Below are 20670 nucleotides of genomic sequence, written 5' to 3'. Positions count from 1 at the left end.
GCAGGGATCATGTGATAGGCTTAGACAGAACTCTGCATTAAATTTTAATGAAAGCACAAGCTTTGCTTGTTCTGTAAACACCTCAACAAAACCCATTTCTGTTCTTGTTTGGCATTTGCTCTTTCTTGTCCAGCTGGGACCCAAACATACAGAAATGAGTGATAATGGGAAAAAGATTATACAATCTTGAGTGACTCACTCAACAACCTTTAAAAACTTTCTATTTAGACTTGTTTTACAATTTTTTAAATGTTTATTTATTTTTGAGACAGAGAGACAGAGTATAAGCAGGGGAGGGGCAGAGAGAGGGAGACACAGAATCTGAAGCAGGCTCCAGACTCTGAGCTGTCAGCACAGAGCCTGACATGGGGCTTGAACCCATGAACTGTGAGATCATGACCTGAGCCGATTTTGGAAGCCCAACAGACTGAGCCACCCAGCTGCCCGAGACTTGTTTTAGAACAGAATCATTTTGGTGAATTCTGTTTTGTTTAGCAAATGGAAATTGCAGCATAAGAAAGAAGAAAGAAAGAAGAAAGAAAGAAAGAAAGAAAGAAGAAAGAAAGAAAGAAAGAAAGAAAGAAGTACAAATATCAGCATAAAACATTGCTGTGGGCATTTCTCTTCAAAAATGATTTCATTGCATTTATATTAGGAAACACAAAAAAGAAACACATTACAAAACATTGACATCGTTGAGTCTTCAGCCACTTGATAATGACATATTTGCCTTCTTCTAAAATATATACCCCGTTGTAGATCATTTTCTTGGGAGACATTCATGCTCAGGTTATGCATAAAATCTACTCAGAACCTATTACATTTGTTTTTCTATTTCCAAACTCCATAACTTTATTTTACATGATATATGGCTTTTGGACATTAGCTCAAGGCTAACCCGGTTCCTATTTCCTGTACTGTATTGAAAATTCACTTAAGATCAGAAAAGGTCTACTTTGTATCACATTAAAATGATATATTCCTCCCTATATAATCTCTTACTTCTTTTCCATTTCAGCTACTCTGGAAGACTACCTATTCTTAATAGCCCCCAGAGGTAGGGGCATGTTCTTCCTCCTGATATGTAACCTAGACTTTAGAAACAGAAAACCACCTCTAGCTGACTTTGAGTGGTACAAATATCCTCAAACTTCCATCCAAGTATTCTGGGTAATTGAAAATCCTACAGACTCCATTATTTGCACCTAGATCAATAAAAATATACCCGATGGGCTTATAAACATCTAATAAGGGTGTACATGCACAAGTAATGCAAATTCATATCTACTCTCCAGGGTAATTTCTGTTTAAAGTTCTGGGTAAAAGATATGACAGACTGCATTGCACATTATAAGGACAAGATCAGCAAAGAGAAGAAGAGATTCTATTCATGCCCAATTCCCATATATTTTTGACATTCCAAGAAAGAGACCTCAAAATAATTTTGAACTCACCTTTTCCCTTTCTGATATCTTTGCTACAACTGCAGAACATATCATGGATTTGTTCTTCCAAATTATCCATAAATTTATCGAATAGAACAAAGCTCTAAAATAATCCCCAGGGGATGTACCCCGCATAAAAAACTTTATGTGGGCAGAGATCTGTCTAGTTCATTCACTGCTGAGTCTCCAGGGCCCAGGACAGTGCCTGACACATAGTGTCATAAGTGACATAAGTGTCAGAGCCTGACACTTAATAGTGAATGAATGAAAAATGAAGAAATGGATGGATGTCTGGGTGGATAGAAACTTGATGCTTTTGAAATCTTCTGATCACTTTTTAGATAGGATCTTCTAGCCAGTAATTTAACCTCCTAAACATATAACAATTGGAACATAATATTTTACATTTTTCTTGAGAATATCATTCCGACTCTGGAAATGACCTGCATTCACTACAAATTAATTATGGGACTTTGGACAAAGGACTTGAGTTCTCTACGGCCGATCCCTCATTCATCAGACAGTAACAGCACTGCTCTCACAGGCTGCTGGGAGATGATGCACTTGGCCTGGTTCATAGGAAGCATTCTGTAAACATGAGCTATCACTTTTCCTATTGAATGCATCTTTCACATTTGAGATTAATGGGTAACTATGTAGATGTAAGCACTATCAGCATTACTATCTGAATTTTCACAGGTACATATATAATCACTTCTCTGCTAGCCACAAAATCAGTTCATCCAAGCCAGCAGCTTGAACTTTGTGATGGAACTAGGGTGTAAAAATGTTGGTGCATTTAAAGTTGTAAATAACCAGACCAGTCACAATATAGTAAAAGAAGGATTTTAGGTTTCTTTGGTGAAACAAAAGCAGGTATAAAAAGTTACAAAGATTTTAGCTTTTCATTCACAAAAAAAAAAAAGAAAGAAAGAAAGAAAAAAAACAACAGTCATTCACATTTTACACTATACATATTATAATATAAATACAGGAACGTATTGTGTGCATTGCAAAGAAAGAGGAAAATTAAAACCTAATAGGTCGACACTGTCATTCTGTGCTCTGGAACACCTAAAGGTGGATCACACTTAGTGTGACAACCAAGGAACTTACTTAAAGCCACAGAGAATGATGGTAGCTACTGTTGTTCCTTCTGAGCCAAAGGAGGTTTCGCGAACAAGAATCCATGTTGGGTCTGCTCGTTTTGCATTTTATTTGTTGTCTATTCTCCTCAAGGTTGTTCTAACTGAAATTAGGGAATGGCTCCTAAATGCCTTCTTTCCACTACAGGTTTTTCTTTAAACATTAAATTAAGTGGATAATGATTCAAATTCATCTTCAGCAGTCACTTTATTCAAATAAAGGGGAGAAAACACAGTGGGAAGAAACAGGGAGAAATGTCAACATGTACACTCCACCTAACAGGAAGAAATGCCCACACTCTCTCTGTAGCTCCTTGCTTAGAATGGGCAAACACCATTTGCTGAAAGCTATACATTTTCCACTCTTTTCATAATAAACACTGGATGCATTCTATCCATCACATTATTTAATCAGGGACAAAATACCTAGATTATATGGCCCCAAACTGTGTGAGGGAAGCATAAAGGCTAACACTGAAAAATAACTAGCACACTAATGTCAATTTTCAGGTTTGGGGGAAAATAACATCCAATAAATTAAATCAGTATGGCTTACTTCATTTATTTATGTATGCTTCACAGCTGCAGCATTCATACATGAACATTCAAAACTTTATAAAAGATTAAAATGGTTATATATACAAAATTTCTTTCTTTGAATGCGTGTTGTTGTTTTAACAATCCCCACCCCCCTCCATAACCCTTAGGTCTGTATCCATTTGAAATGTGTTGATCTGTAACCTTGTAAGTTAGTGTTATGAAAGCCATTAAAAAGGAGACCTGGTTGAGTTAATAATTAGCACTTTGACCCCTAAAAAATGCCCTTGGTCCTAGAAAAGTCCTCCATTCAGGCCTTTCGTGTAAGTGAAGAGAAAGGAATGCAGCAAAGAGGAGTTCCACGGTGCAGTCCCTAGTTCTGTCAGGATCCTATTAGCCAGGCTTCAGCACCGCTTGGAAGCAAACTGCACTTCAGGCTGACGTGGTGCAGTGACCTATAAGACCTTGTGTTTGTTAGTTGTCTAGGAAAAGCCGTCCTCGGTCTTTCTGACAAAGGGCAAATGAAACCATTTCCAGCCTAAACAAACTACAAAAAGCAGCCGAACCAATGATTAAAGACCTCTGAGGCTCCATAATCATCATTAAATATGCCCAAACTCAGTGTGACTTTTTTATTTTATATACAGGATTAAAATCAACATTAAATCATCTTATTTACATTGCCATTGGTGCTGAAATTGAGCTTTTTAAATAGTACAGTATGCTGGTATACACTATAAAATGGTCTGCACTGGAGGCGAATAGAAAACTAAAGAAATTAGATAGGCTGGAAACGGTTACTTTCTGCCCTCATTTTCTTTCATGTTGTTAGCCTTCTTACTGAATGTCAATACTTTCATTTAAAATGTTTTGGGAGCGCAGCAACCCCAAATGACTGGACGGTGGTCCAAAAATCCAAACCAACTGATAATACTTCTCGAGGTGATAGGAAAGGCACAGGAAGTTAGGACTTTGGCTGCAATGATGAAAACACATGTTCGCCATTTGGGGGGTCAGCGCCTGGACTCCTGCCACCTCCGGCTCCAACGGTGATCATGTTTTGATGTATTTATTGAATTGTCCTTTGCTGATGAGGAATTTTTAAAGTATTTCTTAGAGTAAGTCCTTTGGTATGCAGATGCTACATGGAAGGAAAGAAAGAAAGAAAGAAAACACAACAATATTACTTGCTCCATACCCTAAACTACCAATACCGTAGCTGTAAAATGAGGGTGTCTAGTAGCTGTTAGAGCACGGTTGTCCATTCTTTCTAAAGTACCACTTACGGTTCATGCAGGTAATTTTAGGCATAGCCCATCTTCCATTTCCTAGGCAACGGATAGTTGGAAGGTGGCGTTGAATGAAACCATCTTTGCAGTGATATCTAATCAGGGAGTTGATTTCATAACGAGGTTTCATCTTTCCAAAGGTCTTGGCATTTTCTACAACAGGGGGCTGGCCGCAAGCAACTGAAGAAAAGTAAATTGGGTTATTGCCAAATAATCTAAATATTTCTATTAGTATGAATCTTTTGCTTTCTTTCCTTTTTTACGGTACCCAATCAAGCACCTTCAGCAAAGGCAATCATTTAGAATTGAAGAATTGAAATTTTTCAAGAGCAAAAGCTACTGAGACTCTGTGCCTAGTTTCAATCTCAGATTATACCACCTTTAACTGTGTTTTAGTAAGGAACCACTAGGCTAAATGATCATATATTCATCTACCCATCTGGAAGGCCCACTTCCAAATTAAAAAGCACCTGTCTCATGCCAACATGTGGCTTATCGGTGTTGTCTCCATCAGTATCTTAAAGTTTTTATTTATTATATGTCTTCAGTTGGAAAACTAATGGGTTTGTGAGGTTAAGGTTAAAAACTATCAATTATATAATTCACTTACACTTGGTTCTGTGGTATGCTGACAAATTAAAAGTTGTCATTGTCAATATACAGATTTCTTTCAAAGCTATTTATAGATGAGGACTTATAATATGGCTAAAATAATTCAATGAGTACGGTATTGGGAAGGACAGGCAAATAGACCAGAAATGGATCCACACATATAGGCTTGATACTTGACAGAAGCAACATGGCAGAACAGTGGAGAAAAGGTAGTTTTTTTCACTTGGACATTGGGTATTCATATGGATAAAAATGAACTTCATTCCCTACCTCAGGGAATACATGGGAAATTAATTTTGGATGGTTTAAATACAAAAATATAAAAGGCGAAAACCTTAAAACATTTAGAAAACAGTGTAGACTATCTTTCTGACTTTAGGGTAGGTAAAGATTTCTTAAGACACAGAAAGTTTTGAACCATAAAGAAAAATGCAACGAAAGGAAGAATTCCATTCATCAATAAATACCACAGGGTAGGAGTAAAAACAGTCTACAAACTGGGAGAAGATATTTTCAACAGATAAAATTGCCAAGGGATTACAAAACAGGATATAAAAATGACTCCTATGAATCAATATAAAAAAGAGAAGCAATCAATTTTTAAAAATGAGGAACAAACATGAATAGAACCTTTACAAAAGAGCTATAAGTGAATGCCATATAAGTATATGAAATGATATTCAGGGAAAAGTATCCAAGTAAACACAAATTAAATCACAACAGATAACATTTTATACCCACCAGATTGGCAAAAATCTCAAAGTCCAATAATATCAAATGTTAAAGAAGATGTGGGGTAACAGGACCTCTCACATATTCCTGGTGGAAGGTGCAAATTGGAAAACTAGTTTGGAAAATAATTTGGCATTTTGTAATAAATTTGATGGCACATAAATCCTATGACTCAGCAATGTCACTCCTGGAAAAATACCCTATGGAAACTCACAGAGGTCTACCTGGAACAAATTGAAGAATATTTATAGAAATGTTGTCTATAATAGCAAAAACACTCAATATAACCTAAATGTTTACTGACAGGAGAACTGGTAAATAACATGTTATATAGTTAGTTATACATAAAATACTATAAGCAGCAAAATGAAGAAATACAGCTAAATGTATCAACATGGATAAATCTCACAAATAACGCTGAACAAAAAAAGCAAGTCACAAAATACATACAATATGATTCCACTTGAAGTTCAAAAATGTGCAAAACTAAACAATTTGTCGTTTACAAATACGAGCATATGTGATAATACTAAAGAGGAAAATAGGAGAATGAAGTCATTATCCATGGTTGGAATTGGGAAGTAAACAGATGGGACTGTAAGGAATCTGCAAAATGATCCAAAGATGTGTGGATAGTATGCACTGAGGTGTTCTCTAAAAAGTGATGATTCCAAGAACAACTAGCATCTATTCAAGAACAAGACACTACTGAGAGAATCCTTGAACATGGAGGGGAGGTTAAAGCACTCCCCTGCAGCCCAGAGACAAAGACAGACTCCATTAGCAGGATAAGGGAATGGCTAACCATTGACCACTTTGCTCCTCCACCAGGAGTGTGCAGCATCATGTGAAGAGGTCTTCTCTGAGCCTCAGGTTCTTCCAGTTGGAAAAAAGAACGCCAGGAAGAAAACCAGCTTCCCCAGCATTGTGGGATGCTTTGTGGGAGCCCTACTCTGATGTTGCACCACGGGTATTACAGGGGAATCTTTGGGACTCAGCCACGGGGAATCTGACTATGACTCCAAAGAGGGGGAGGGGTCTGAAACAACTAGCACATGAATCTTCGTAGACCAAATTCATACCTGCAATGCCTAAGTAGTAATCCCAGCCAGCAGCATTGCTTATCTGCAGAGCCAAGTCAGAAGTGCACTCTGACCAGGGAACATATCTGCCTGATTCAGATCCTCAAATGAGGAGATTTGCCAGCTCTAGAGCTTGGTTTGCTCACACCCAGGCAAGGTGCTGAGTCACAGCCTCATCTGTTGCAGACAGTGTCTTCCAGCCCCTCAGACCAGAAGGGCAGCGGCAACTCCAAATAACCCAATTAAAAAAGGGCAAAGGGTCCAAAAAGACTTTCTTCAATGAATATACACAAAGGCCAAGAGGTACATGAAAAGATGTTCAAGATCAGTAGTCATTAGGGAAATGCAAATTAAAATCACAATGACGTATCACCTCACGCCTATTGGAAAGGCCATCATCAAAAAAAAAAAAAAAAAAACAAGAGATAAATACTGGTGAGGATGTGGAGAAAGGGGAACCATTGCGGGATTGTAAATTAGTATAGCTACTAGAAAAGTAGCAGGGAAGTTTGAGGGATCCTTAAAAAATTAAAATAGAACTGCCATATATCCAGTAATTCCGCTTCTGGGAATATATCCACAGGTAACAAAAACACTAATTCAAAAAGATATCTGCACCCTCATGTTCATTGCAGTATTATTTACAATGTCCAAGACACAGAAACAACTGAGTGTCCATCAATGGATGAATAGATAAAGAAGTTGTGGGTATATATACATACATATAATGGAATATTATTCAGCCATAAAAAATGAGAAAATCCTACCATTGGAGACAACACGAATGGGCATTATACAAAGTAAAGTAATTCAGACAGAGAAAGACAAATACTTACATGTGGAATCTAAAGCAAATCTAAAATCTAACTCTAAATATGTGGAATCTAAAACAAAAAACCAAACAGACTCATAGAAAGTGGTCAAAATGTACGAACTTCCAGCTTTAAGATACATGAGTAATAGGATGTAATGTAACACAATGACTATGGCTAACAATGCTGTATGATATACAGGAAAGTTGACAGTAAATCGTAATAGTTCTCATCACAAGGAAAAAAATGTTTTCCCTTTATTCTTTTTTCTTTCTTTTCTTTTTCTTTTATCTATGTGAGAAGATGAATGTTAGCTGAACCTACTGTGGCAATCATTTTCACAATTTATGTAAATCAAACCATCATGCTGTATGCCTTAAACTTATACAGTGATGTATGTCAGTTAACTCTCAGTAAAATTGGAAATAATGGCTTTTATATACACATATTATAATCCTCTTCACACGTATTTAATTAAAAGTATAATTATTTAGGTCTGTATGTTTAAGGATGTCTAAAACATGTGAAAAGAGAAATGAGTCTTTTATAAAAGTCTATAGACATTTATAAAATTCCCCAGAGTATTTGATTAACAAAGAGTTAAGTCTATATGAATAAAAATCAGACAAAAGAGTGACAAAATACAGGAATCTTTCTGTTTGGTTTGGTTTTCTCCCTTAATCAAGTAGAACCAACGTCTTACAAATCTCTTTCCCCATCTGGAAATGTAAACCAGGATGCTGTTTTTGTAAAGCCTGTGTAGCTATAGGGCAGTGGTCCTCAAACTGGGGCAGTTTTCTCTCTCTCCCTCCCTCCCCAGGGATAGGTGGCATGGTCTAGTGACGCTGATGGTTCTTACAAAACAAAGGAGGAGGATAGGGGGGTGGAGAAGAACGTTCCAGGCATTCATTGCATGGAGGGCAAGAACGCTGCTACACATTTGCAATGCACAGGACAGCCCCCACAACTAAGCATTACCTGGGCCAAAATATTAACAGTGCTGCTGTTGAGAAACCCTGCTTTAGGAAAAAATAACATGGGGCATACAAGAATGCTTGGATCACAAAGGGAAAGGCATGACTCCAAAGAACATTTGGAGACTTAAGAAGGCAAACATGACATTCAGAGAAAGACAAACAGTTCATTAAAGACTTCTTACACTAGAAACAGGGAAAAGAGCAAATACCTGATTTGCTATTTTCACAAGTCCCGTGGCAGAAGTGCTGAAGTAATGCACAAAGCCAGGGAAGCTGCTCAGACAGAAAGGATAGTCAGAATAAATTCGACTTTAGATAAGACAATAGCAGAGAGAGTGACAGAGCTGACAGCTGAGTTTCATCTGAGCTCTGTGTATCTCAGTGTTTTCTTTCTTCTGATAGAATTTCTTAGTATTGGGGTTTAAGTTGTTCCTAAAATATCTGCAGAGTGTATTTTTAGTTTACTACTTTTATATCCAAAGACAAATGAATCCAATGAAATTTATATTTTGCAATTGTACTCTTACTTGATGAAAAATTCTAGGTCTAGAGGCTAAATTTTCATATTCTAACACCATTATCAATTGTGAAAGGTTAAAAACTTTTTATGGAATTCCTGTTTTTTTTAAAGGAGGACGTCTATACAGTGTGCCTCAGAAATTCAAACATATTGGTCAATAATAAACACTTTCTAAAATCAGTGTTCTTAATTTTATCTGTTTAATGTTGACTAAGCAATTCTTGCTACAGAGCTTACATCACAAATGTTTTTATTTTAGCAGATGTTGAAGGTATTAAACAATAGAGTGACGCTGTTTTTGTTCTATTGTTTATAAACACATAATGAGCTCCTACAGAAATGATTATAAACTTCAAATGCCTACAAGATGAGGGAACAACCCTAGTGAGCGAGGGCAATGGTTTTTAAGCTCCAGAACTTCAAACCACTGACACGTTCCAACATGGACCAAATGGTACCAGTTCTTATTTTTCTGCCAGAGTAAAAAAATCCAGATTATTTCATGATATAACCCGATTCTTAGATGTTGACTTTTTTTTTTTTAAGTTCTCCTCATCAGAATAAACAGGTGGACAGACTCTTGGGCTGGTACTTTGTTTTTCTTAAAGATACTGCCAGGTAGTTTTTTGCAATACGAATATGACATTGTTATCTTAAGCATCTGAAATCTAAGGTAAAGACATTACTGAAAATGAATTTTGCAAATGTATTGGAGGAGTGAAATATTCCATAAGCAGCAAGAGATGCCATATATGACATCCAGTTTGTGTCTTGAACTAATGAAGTTTATTCATCTTGAATATGCTTGATAATTGACATGCAGATTAGGTATGCGTTATTAATTGATCATTACCTGTTCCTTTCTTGCAGGTATAGGTGAGATGATAATTGCAGGGAACATCATTCCACTGGCCGTTCTCATGCCAAATGATTACAACACAATCTTCTCCAGCAGAAAAGAAGCTGTCTGGCTGGTTGGGCCTCCAGTTCTCATATTGCTATAAAAATGGAGGAAGAACAGAATTAACTACTTGATAGTCGAAAAGTAGCAAATGATAAGAGCAACAGAGCCATTACATTGCAATGGAATTAGAATGACTCAACAGTTTTTGTTGAACTATCTAACTGAAATTATCTTAATGATAAAGAAAAAAGTTTTTACACTCTGAGTGGAAAATATACGTATTTCAAAGTCTCTACAGCAAACATGTATTTTTTTTTCCTTTGGCAATGAGATACGTCTGAGAAATTTTGTTCTAGATATCCTACATTTCTAAATATGTAATGAATGCTTGACTTAAGAAATTTGATCATGTTATTATTATTAAGTGTAACAATATTAATGGGAGTGGAAGTAGAGAAAAAAAAATCCATAATCTCATCACTCTGTCATGTTTTCTCCCAGCCCTTATGGGCACATGTAATTTTATGTAATTATAATGACAGTGCAATAAAATTTGTATTCTTTCTTTGACCTCTTTGCCACTATAAAGTATGTTTTCTTGCCTTATTTAATTGATTGGTTTTATCTAAATTCATTTATTTGGTTAAGAAAAATTGAGACATTTGCTAATTTATTTTTTATACTTACCCAATTTACATGTTTCCATCATTTCATATTCAACCTTCCTTAGTAATTTTGTTTTATTTTTTTATTAAAGTTCTTACTTATTCATTTATTTTTATTTATTTTGAAAGAGAGAGACAGAGACAGAGACAGAGAGGCAGAGAGAGAATCCCTAGTAGGCTGCACACTAACAGTGCGGAGTCTGACGCACAGCTCATTCCTACAAACCATGAGATCATGACCTGAGCCAAAATCAAGAGTCAGAAGCTTAACCAATAGAGCCACCTAGGTGACCCCTGAATAATTCTGCTTTAGATGTGATTCTTATATGCACTATACAGTTAAGTTTTGCTTTACAATATAAATCTGGAAGTTGTTTTCTCTCAATTGGAACACTGACCACAGTTAAGCATATTGATACAAAAGACCAACTGTTAAAAATATATCTTGCTAGGAGCGTCTGAGTGGCTCAGTCATTTAAGCATCTGGGTGGCTCAGTCATTTAAGTGTCTGACTTTGGCTCAGGTCATGATCTCATGGTTAGTGGGTTTGAGCTCCTCATGGGGCTCTGCTTCATATTCTGTCTCTCTGCCCCTCCCCCTCTTGTGCTGTCTCTCACTCTCAAAAATAAATAAATAAATATTAAAAAATAATAAAAAGTCATATATATATCTTACTATAAAATATATTTGTTTTTCTTTTATGTTTTTCTATTGATTTTCTTTTTTAATTAAAAAAATTATTTTTAATGTTTATTTTTTGAGAGACAGGGAGAGACAGAGCACGCGTGGGAGGGGCAGAGAGAGGGAGAGACAGAATCTGAAGCAGTCTTCAGGCTCTGAGCTGTCAGCACACAGCCCAACACGGGGCTCCAACTAGAGAACCATGAGATAATGACCTAAGTCGAAGTCAGATGCTTAAATGACTGAGACACCCAGATGCCCCTCTATTGGTTATCTTTATAACTGTATCTTTAGATGGTATCTTTTGATTTCCCAGTCTGGGCAATGAACTATAACCAGAATTATCTTTTGCTTTCCATCAGAATAACACCTGTCATTTATTCAGCACCTATAATGGATGAAGCCCTCTCCTAGGTACTTGGTATGTATTATCTCTTACAAGAATCCAGTAGGATTTGGAGAAACTTGGACTTTGAGATCTTAAGCACTCAGGGCTCTTGGGCTTACATTCAATTTCTTGTTACCTTAAAATGTTGTCTCCATCATCAATAATTGTATGAAAAACACAGTCCCTATGTCTGTTGAAAAATTATAAACTTCAGACTATAATTAAGAGAGCAATTTCCTAGCCTTGGGTCTCCTGATAACTAGAATGTGATATGGGACAAGTTTGTTCAGTATCTTTCTGGATCAACTTGAGAATCACTTTTTCAATATGCTTTGCCTGCTATCATGTTGTACATCACATCTAATGCTACCAAATCTGATAGAGTCAAACTTTCTTCACTTGGTAGAAGGACAGATTCAGATTCGTGTGCAATGGCTGAGATGACTATCTTTCTTGGTCCTACAGATCTATGTCTTTTCTTGAATTAAATTTAAAATAAGTTTGTGGCTTGAATTAAGGGATTTTATTTGGGAAAGATAGAGAAAAAAGAGTTGTATTTAAGAGTAAAGCCGTTGTTTCCAACTCAGAACATGCCAAACAAACAAACAAACCAATAGCTCTGTGGGTACTTTTATATCTTTTAAAAATGTATAATAAGTATACCAGACAATATCTGATTTTTCTTCTCAGAAAAACAAATGGCTTTTAAAACTTTTAAGTATGGTAAAAACCTTGATCTTTGATAAAATAATTTGTGAGAAGATCTAAAGTTTGAAAGCCTCCAGATTAAGAGACCTGCTACTTTTCCTTCAACCTCTTTTCCTAGCTTTGTTTTAAAATCCTCCTCAATCATGCCAAAAATTAAGATCGAGATAAGGAGATCCCCACTATATAAGAGTCTTTGAAAAGCGATAAAATTGCAAAGAACCAAGGGAAGCTTAATAAAGGTGTGGTTTGTGTTTGTTTGTTTGTTTGTTTTTGCCAAAACACAGAATGAAGGGTGTTTTTATTTTTCTGGTGGAGATCCAGAAATTAAATGGATTGAAATCCAACTCTAGTAGCCTGAATGGTACCACTGAGTTACTGCCTTGATGGCCTTGGGAAGGAAGATCAGAGGATCCTTTGACTGGCAGGTCTCCCTGAAGCCAGGAACTGACATTTGCTCTAAAAGGGGTTGCTAATTATTTCTCTGTTTTCCTTTTCTTTGCTTACTTCCTTTCCCTTATCATCTCTCACCCTCCACCCATAAAGCCTTTTGTTGTTTTTGCTTTTGCTACTCTTTTAGATAGCTAATAAACAAGGAAACAGGAAATGGAGCAACAAAGCAAAATAAAAGTCATATTCAACCTGTTGCTGATATGTAACTAAGTTGTCTTTAACAGACCTATTAAAGCAGCATCAAAATAAAAATTTAAATTAAATTAAATTAAGTTAAATTAAATTAAATTAAATTAATAAGCAAAGCAATAGGAATTCCTTAAAACTAACAAAGATCTGTATTGGATATTTTCTATAGCCAAAGTTCCAGAGTTCCTCAAATACTTATGGATTTTGGCGCACAATCATTTCTAGGTTACTTTCTAACTAACCTCTTACAGGAAACACGTAAAAAAGTCCTCAAAGGTGGAAAACTTTCCCATACATCCACAGGATATGCAAACTGTGTAATGCTCCCGGAGTCCTTGTCCCTACACACACTCCCAGATCTCTTGTTTTATTTGTCTTCATAACAATTAACTTCCGATGTCCTATATAATTTATTTATTGTATTTTTTTTCTCCTTAATATAATGTAAGCTCACAGAAGACAGGAACTTGGGGTTCTTTTGTTTACTACTTATCCTCATTGCCAGGAATTATGCCTGGCACACACTGGTATTGTTTAATAAATAATTTGACAGTTAGAAATAATGAACAACAGAGTGTGTTGCATTCTCCCTATCCACGTCTACTTCTAAATGCTTCATTTCTTTTAGAGAGAGGGAGAGAGAGGCAGGGGCAGAGAGAGAGAGGGACAGAGGATCCAAAGTAGGCTCCACACTGACAGCACCAAGCCCTACGTGGGGCTTGAATTCAGAAGCCATGACTTCATGACCCTGAGCCAAAGTCAGATGCTCAACCGACTGAGCCAATCAGGCACCCCCACATCTACTTCTAATCAAAGATGTTGCTCACTGTTGGCAAATGATACGTGAGACAGACAATAACCATTCTGGAAAACAGTTGGTGATAGACATCAAGAACCTCAAAAAGTTCCACCACTTACATCCCATAATTCCACTTCTAAAATTCTATCTTAAAAAAATAATCAGAGATGTGAACAATAGTTTATCTAAAATATTAATTATACTAGCAGCAAATGGGTAAAAATCTATAGAGTGAATATATATATATATATATATAGTCTGTATATCTTGTCTGTGAAGAATATATAGGGAAATGGAAAATACTAAAAGAAGTTTTAAGTTAAAATTAAAAAGCAAAATACAGAAAATATGCAATGAAAAGCAAAATACAAAAAACATGCAATGATCCAAATTTTACACATACTCTCAGATATCTAAGTTATATGAGGAGGTAATAGTTTATTCTATATATTCTTATATATTTTCCACTTCCCTAAAGACAGCGTGAATTATTTTTCTAATCAGCAAAAATGAACACTATAAGATGGTCTATGCAGCTATCAGAAAGAACTTATAAATTTCTTAGCTAACCTTTTTCTGATCTAACCTCAACAAATATCACTTCAAGTCACTAGTTCCTGGCCTGCCATGTATGTTGCAGCTGACTTTTCCTCCTGATCTGAACAATGACTGCCTCATTTTCACACTGAAATGAGATTCAGATTCCATGCCACTGAAGTGATTCTCAGGGCTTAGGCTGCCCAGAATCAGACCTCTGGTAAAAGATTTAATTGTTTCTGGTGGGAATTACATTGGGCTTGCAACAGTGATTGAAAACCTGCGTTCTGTGTTGTTGCTTGGCAGAACTGTGGCTTAATGGTGCAGGACCAAATTTTGGGTCTGTGGTTTTTACAAGAATGTTGGATACCCACAGGCATGTCACACTATTACCTCATATCTGATAGCTCCATTGTGCAGATTTATTTTGGCTAAGATGCTTTGATTTTGCTCCATGTTATTGCCAACCTAACTTTAGCAAAGGAAACTCCAGTTTTATGAATAACTCTTTGTTTCCTCCTGAATTCTTTACAGCTTTATTTTTAATATCACTTGCAGGGTAAAGAGTATAAAAAAATAAATCATTGACTTCAGGTTTAATAATATATTTTTTCACTGAAGTTAAATATTAGAAAGAGATCTCTCCTCAGGAAATCAATTCCAAGTTCTAAGAATGTAATAGAGCCTCTCTCAAATGGACAGTGTCTTATACACACAGAAATGTAGGTTCTCAGAATGGGCAGAGAAAAATGCCCTACTCCCATCATTTGATGCCCTACTCCTCCTCATTTGAAATCATAAGCAAACATCCTGGGTGATCTACCCTAGATCAACCCTCTTCTAGGGCTGGACAGGCAAACTGAGAAATATGCCAAAAAGCCAGCACAGTTTACGGAGAATTCATTTCAACACCATTGACAAAAATAAATGCTGATCAGACTTCTGCACATTTGTCTGTGTCTCCGAGACTCATGTTCTCCAACCCAAACCCCAAACTCTCGTTGCCTCCCCCAGGGAACAGAATAACATCAAGGCTATGTCTGAAAAGAGAACTCTAAATTACTTTGCATCTTCATTCTTTCCTGATGGCAGAGAAAATTAGGACATATAACTTAAGTAGTTGATATAGAGGAAAGCCACATCAGATATAAAATTTTCTACGTGTTCTATAACAAGCTTGCACTTTATTAAGAGATAATTATTTTGTATCCAGTATGAAACTGCTTAATGTTGCCTATTATATGGTAAAGTTCCTCCTAGAGTTCCCGTTAAATGACTGTTCTCTGTCTCTGTAAAAAACCAAAGTGCCAAAAGAGACAATTATTTCAATTAAACTGGATTTTGTAACTTTTCAGTTGTTTTCTCTTTCTTTTTCCCCCCAAATGGATTTGAATACACCAGCTGCCAAAGGCTTACAATGATTCAAAAAACCCTGGCCAAAACCCAAAAGCTACGCATGGTTCTCTCACATGAAAATTATCTCTACAAACCAGAGAACTCATTTGAACCAATCTTAATACTGAGAGGGAAAACTCAGAACTGAATTAAGCTACTCATAAAAATCTATCAAACCTAATAAATACTTAGTTTATTTTGTTCCAAATAATCTGTATTTTATTGTCAAGAATTTGTTTCTGTCTCACATTAACATAAAAGCAAAAAGTTAACCTGCAGGTCTTCTGGAGAACACAGGACCTCCCAGCCTGCCCAAATTCTTCACTCTCAGAGAGTGACCTCAATTCCACAGACCTAAGAGGGACTTGACTAATTTTTGTCAAGCAGCATAGCTAAGGAGCTCTTCTCTCTCCTCAGCTCTTTGCAAGTCTTCCCCTGGATTCCATAAACACACGGGGGGGGGGGGGGGGGGGGAGGGTAGAGTGTGTGTGTGTTTGGGGGTGGGAATGGGGGTGGAGTGTCTGCTTTAGAAAGTTATCTTTCAAAAGTAATCTACTAAAGTTAGACAGAGTTTAACATCCTTTCAAGATGAATTTCTGATTATATATAGTTGGGACTCTAGGAGTCCCAACTATCATTCAGAGATACCAGGGGATCTTTTATCTGTAAAATACACACCACAGGGCCTTGATCAATGGCGCTAACATCTCAGCAGATAACTAGTATCACAAGCACGAACAAAAGAAATTGATGGTAAAGATGTAATGCGACTAATTGACATTTTCCTTACACAGAGATGAAAACTGCCTTTTTTCCAGGTTAAAAAGCCAGAAATATAGAAGATTTAGAAATAGACTTTCTAAAAAAGCTTTGTTTTGCTTTAAAAAAGGAGTTTGCTTGGGTTCATGGCTCTCAGTTAAAGAAAAGAAACAGGATATCCAGTATTAATCAGTTACTGCTGTGACAGTCCTATCCCAGCTGGTCCTCTACTTGATACATATGTAAGCAAATCAATTTATGAAGAAAAATGCAAACAGCTAGGTGGTGAAAAGGAAAAAGTGGAGTAAGGAAGGTTCCTCAACCACGGAATGACTTACTCTTACCCCTCTATGCAACATTCCAAATAGTATTTGTTTTTCTGTGTCAAAATTTTGTATAAATCTTGTAAATTTGATTCAAAAATGAAAACTTTGAAATTACAAGATTCAAAAATGAAAACTTTGTTTCAACTTCTAGTGGAGAAAGAATCCCCAGAACATTAAACTCTTGTTTTTAAATCTCTTTTATCAGCTTCTTGAAAGGGAGAAGTTTACAAAGCAACAGGTCCTATCAAAACTTAATTGATAATTAACTCTTCTCCATAATATTTGACCCATTTCAAATTCTTCTCATTGATAGTTTACGATTTCTTAACTTGGTCAAATAACTATGAAGAATAATCACTGGGCACTAACTAGTTCTCCTAAAAAGTTAGATACTCTGTTCAGAATCTCTTGATTTCTTTTCATCTCTATTAAAAAGAAAACAGAATTTTCAGACACTAGATAAAATTGCAGTTCATCTTTTTGTGAGACACAAATGTGATATTTACCACTATTACACACACACACACACACACACCCCTACAAATACAGAACTTCTTGGCACTAGGGAAGAATTATCTAAGATCTTTAGAAATGTCCCTATTCCCACACACCTGGTGGCAGATAGGTTCCCGCCATAAATATGATCCAAAATGGTTCAAAGTTTAGCAGAATAAACAGCAATAGACCTCTGGAAATGCAAAAACTGAGCTACCCACTAGACAGATTTGATAGCTAATCGAACAATTCTCACACACTAGCCAGCCACTAGGTACACTTCAAATTTGTACCTGAGAAAAAAAAAGTACAAATTATTTCATCTTGTGAATCTTCAGGGTATCTCATGTGTAACTGAAACTGCAAAACTTGAAATCCTGAATCTGCAGCTGCCAAGGGCCTTCTTTCATCTATCTATATAACTATCATCTACCTATGCACACTTTTTGCTATAATTTTTCAGCTTAGATACAGTCACTTTTTATTCTTTAAAATTCACTATAATTTAAATTATCTTAAATGCCCAATTAAAGTCTCTATGTTTCAGAACTATTATGGATTTTGCCAAGCACATTTAAATAATCACACACATTCCATTGGTAAAAACCATTCTTGACATTTGCCCAGTGAAGCTGTCCTATGACATAATATTTTATTGTAATTGATGGGAGAACATACTAAATCTAACAGTCCAGTCGCTGCTTTCTATCTACTCTCCCTCCCCCCAAACACTGCTAATTTAATTCTCTGTGAAAAGCTTTCATAAGAAAACCAAAAATGTCCTCTAGGTTCACATACCAATGTAAGTTGCCAAGGAAAACTTTCCACTGTGTTCTATTACTGTGTATAAAGTGAAGATATGAGAAACGTTGGCTCTAATATTTGCCTCAGTTGCTAGGATTTTACTAAGCATGTGACTCTGTGTGTTAACTTCACGCTGCGTTTGAAAAATTATCTAATTTCACATTTAACTTTCAGGTTCACAATAAGTATATAGTATATTTTAAACTCCAGACTAAAGGAACTTAATTCACCAGGAATACTATTCCTTCGTAGATCTAAGTGGAATTCTGGGTATGTGAAGTTTTGAAACACAAAATACAATATGACCACTAGGTGGTGATATCCATCCATTAATATATCATGAATTACCAACTAAGTTACTTAAAACAGAATTTACAATACCCCCCCCAAATCATGATTATTTACTTCATGTATCAAGATGAAATGATTATATGTGAAATGTTCTCTCAGTTTTGTGAGGGAAAGCATGAAGAGAACACTTTGCTAGAAGATGGACCTCAGCTAAACAGTATTTAACAATGTGATTGCATTCTGTTCCGTTACAGGTCATGGCAGCTATAATCCGAATTTTCAATCTGACTAGAATGTTATCTACAATAGTTTATTTTTCTCCATTTTTTCTTTTAAAATTATCAGATTATTTATATTTACGTCAATGCTGAAACTGCATCAGAAGCAAAGTAAAATCTATAATACCCACCTCAAATCCTTACAACAGGGCAGATTATAAACAAACACGTATGTGCTCAAATTACTGCCCGTGGTGTGATTCACATTTAGGTTTTTTTTTTTTTTTTGTAGGTAAAAACTTACCTAGACTAGCCATAAAACCTGGTACCTGTACTAAAAGCTGACTTCTGTGTGCAAACCCCTATCATCACCTGCAAGGGACAGTGCCAAGGCCGTATTCTCAGAGCTACAAGTATTAGCCAAATGTCACTGATGCCAAGGGGAAACAGATAACCACAGAGTATAAAAGCCAACTCCACAAATAGAAACACTTTCCCAAGAGGACCGCTTACCCGTTTGAAACGTTTGAAACGTATGCTGATAAGAAACCACCTTTTCACAAAATAAAGAACTCAGAGTAACCACTCTGGGTTACCCTCAGCCTTTCAGAACATAGGTCAACCAGTTATCTGCAAGGAAGTGAGGAGCACTACTTATTACAGAAATCAAAACATTTGGTAACTTTAAAATGCCTTTTCTCCCCCTAGATGGCTATGCTGCACAATAGGCGTTTGTTTTCAGTCTGCAGGGGGGACATTTAACTTTGCTTTATTCAACTCCTAGGGGGCAAATGACCTCCCTGCGAGGTAGAGATCTACCTCTTCTGATCCTAGTACTTGCTTAAGGTTACTCCAGTCTGGGTCCTTATTTATTTATGTTTTAAGGGAGGTTATAGTCTTGCTGTTGTCTTTTAGTTGAACAACAAAAAGGAAAAGAGCAGCTTTGTTTTAAAGGAGAAAGAGACATTTGTTTTGTGTCACTGCCCTGGGCTGGTAGGCTGGAGTTGGATCCTACAAACATGAATATGCTGAAGGGAAGAAAAACTAACTTGGGGTCTCCTGATAGCTGTTAAAATGGCAATATGCCCATTATTTTCCTAGCTGGCAAGTCTCTGTGCGGGAGAGACAATCTGGCAGCTCTTGAGTACAGCACTAATCTCATGTAATAGCGTGAGCTCACTGCCCTACAAAGCTGTAATTATCAACAGCATTTTCTAAAGGATGTGAGTTCCTCCCACCGCGAGAGCACTTGGAATGGGGGAGGGGCAGGCAGAGCCCCACGGAACCCTTTGCGTTTAACCCCCACCTCGGAAGGAGCCAGTGGGTTCCCTCACCCCAAGCTTGTTTGCGCAGGTCTTCAGGCAGGAAGCGCTAACGATCCAAATGCAGTGGGAAACTGCCAAAACCCATTCCACAGTTTTGTTTGCCTTTTCCATGAATTGCCTTAAAGTAATTAGCAATTAAATTTAAATATCTGTACATGATTTTAGAGTTTCATAGAGCTGCTGGGAAAGCATCTGTGAGAAGGAATTGATTTTTTTTTTTTTTAAGGAGAATCTTGTCAATTATGAAATGATTTTCCAGTGATGGTAAGTGTTCTTCCAGCCCTGTCACCTATCACTAGATATCTGCGCGCAAGTAAAGGCAAGGAGGAGATGAGGGTTTTGTGTTCCAGAACTTCTATGACTGGTTATATTTCACACGTAGAATCACAGGAACCAGTTCTTGGTTTCAAATCAAACTGAACTGCAACACAAGTAAAAATTTTTATTAAGAGCTGAATGGTCTTGGGCAGAACAGAAACTGAGAATTCTTCCACTCATGAGTAATGTGTTAAAGGATGAGGAAACAGCATATGTTTTCCTTGGCTTTTAGGTTAATATAATGAAGTCTGTGAAGTTTAACATAAT

General features: G+C 36.5%; 1 protein-coding gene across 3 annotated transcripts in view; it reads right to left on the bottom strand.

Moving 5' to 3' along the window:
• VCAN (versican) overlaps positions 1-20670 on the bottom strand; it is a 120618-nt gene that overhangs the window by 7080 nt on the left and 92868 nt on the right. For 2 of the 3 annotated variants that reach the window (XM_047853835.1, XM_047853853.1), the window contains 3 exons: positions 10005-10149; positions 4414-4596; positions 2780-4268 (listed from right to left, as the gene is read on the bottom strand). In XM_047853835.1, coding sequence (XP_047709791.1) covers positions 4141-4268; positions 4414-4596; positions 10005-10149 — 456 coding nt within the window. In that variant the 3' untranslated portion in view covers positions 2780-4140. Of the gene's footprint in view, positions 1-2779; positions 4269-4413; positions 4597-10004; positions 10150-20670 lie in introns of those variants that run through there. The other variant, XM_047853843.1, reaches the window with a different exon arrangement.

The sequence above is a fragment of the Prionailurus viverrinus genome, chromosome A1 (genome assembly GCF_022837055.1).
Source record: "Prionailurus viverrinus isolate Anna chromosome A1, UM_Priviv_1.0, whole genome shotgun sequence".
Lineage (NCBI taxonomy): Eukaryota > Metazoa > Chordata > Mammalia > Carnivora > Felidae > Prionailurus > Prionailurus viverrinus.
Note: the sequence above shows the minus strand (reverse complement) of the source record. Positions and strands in the feature narration are given on the sequence as shown.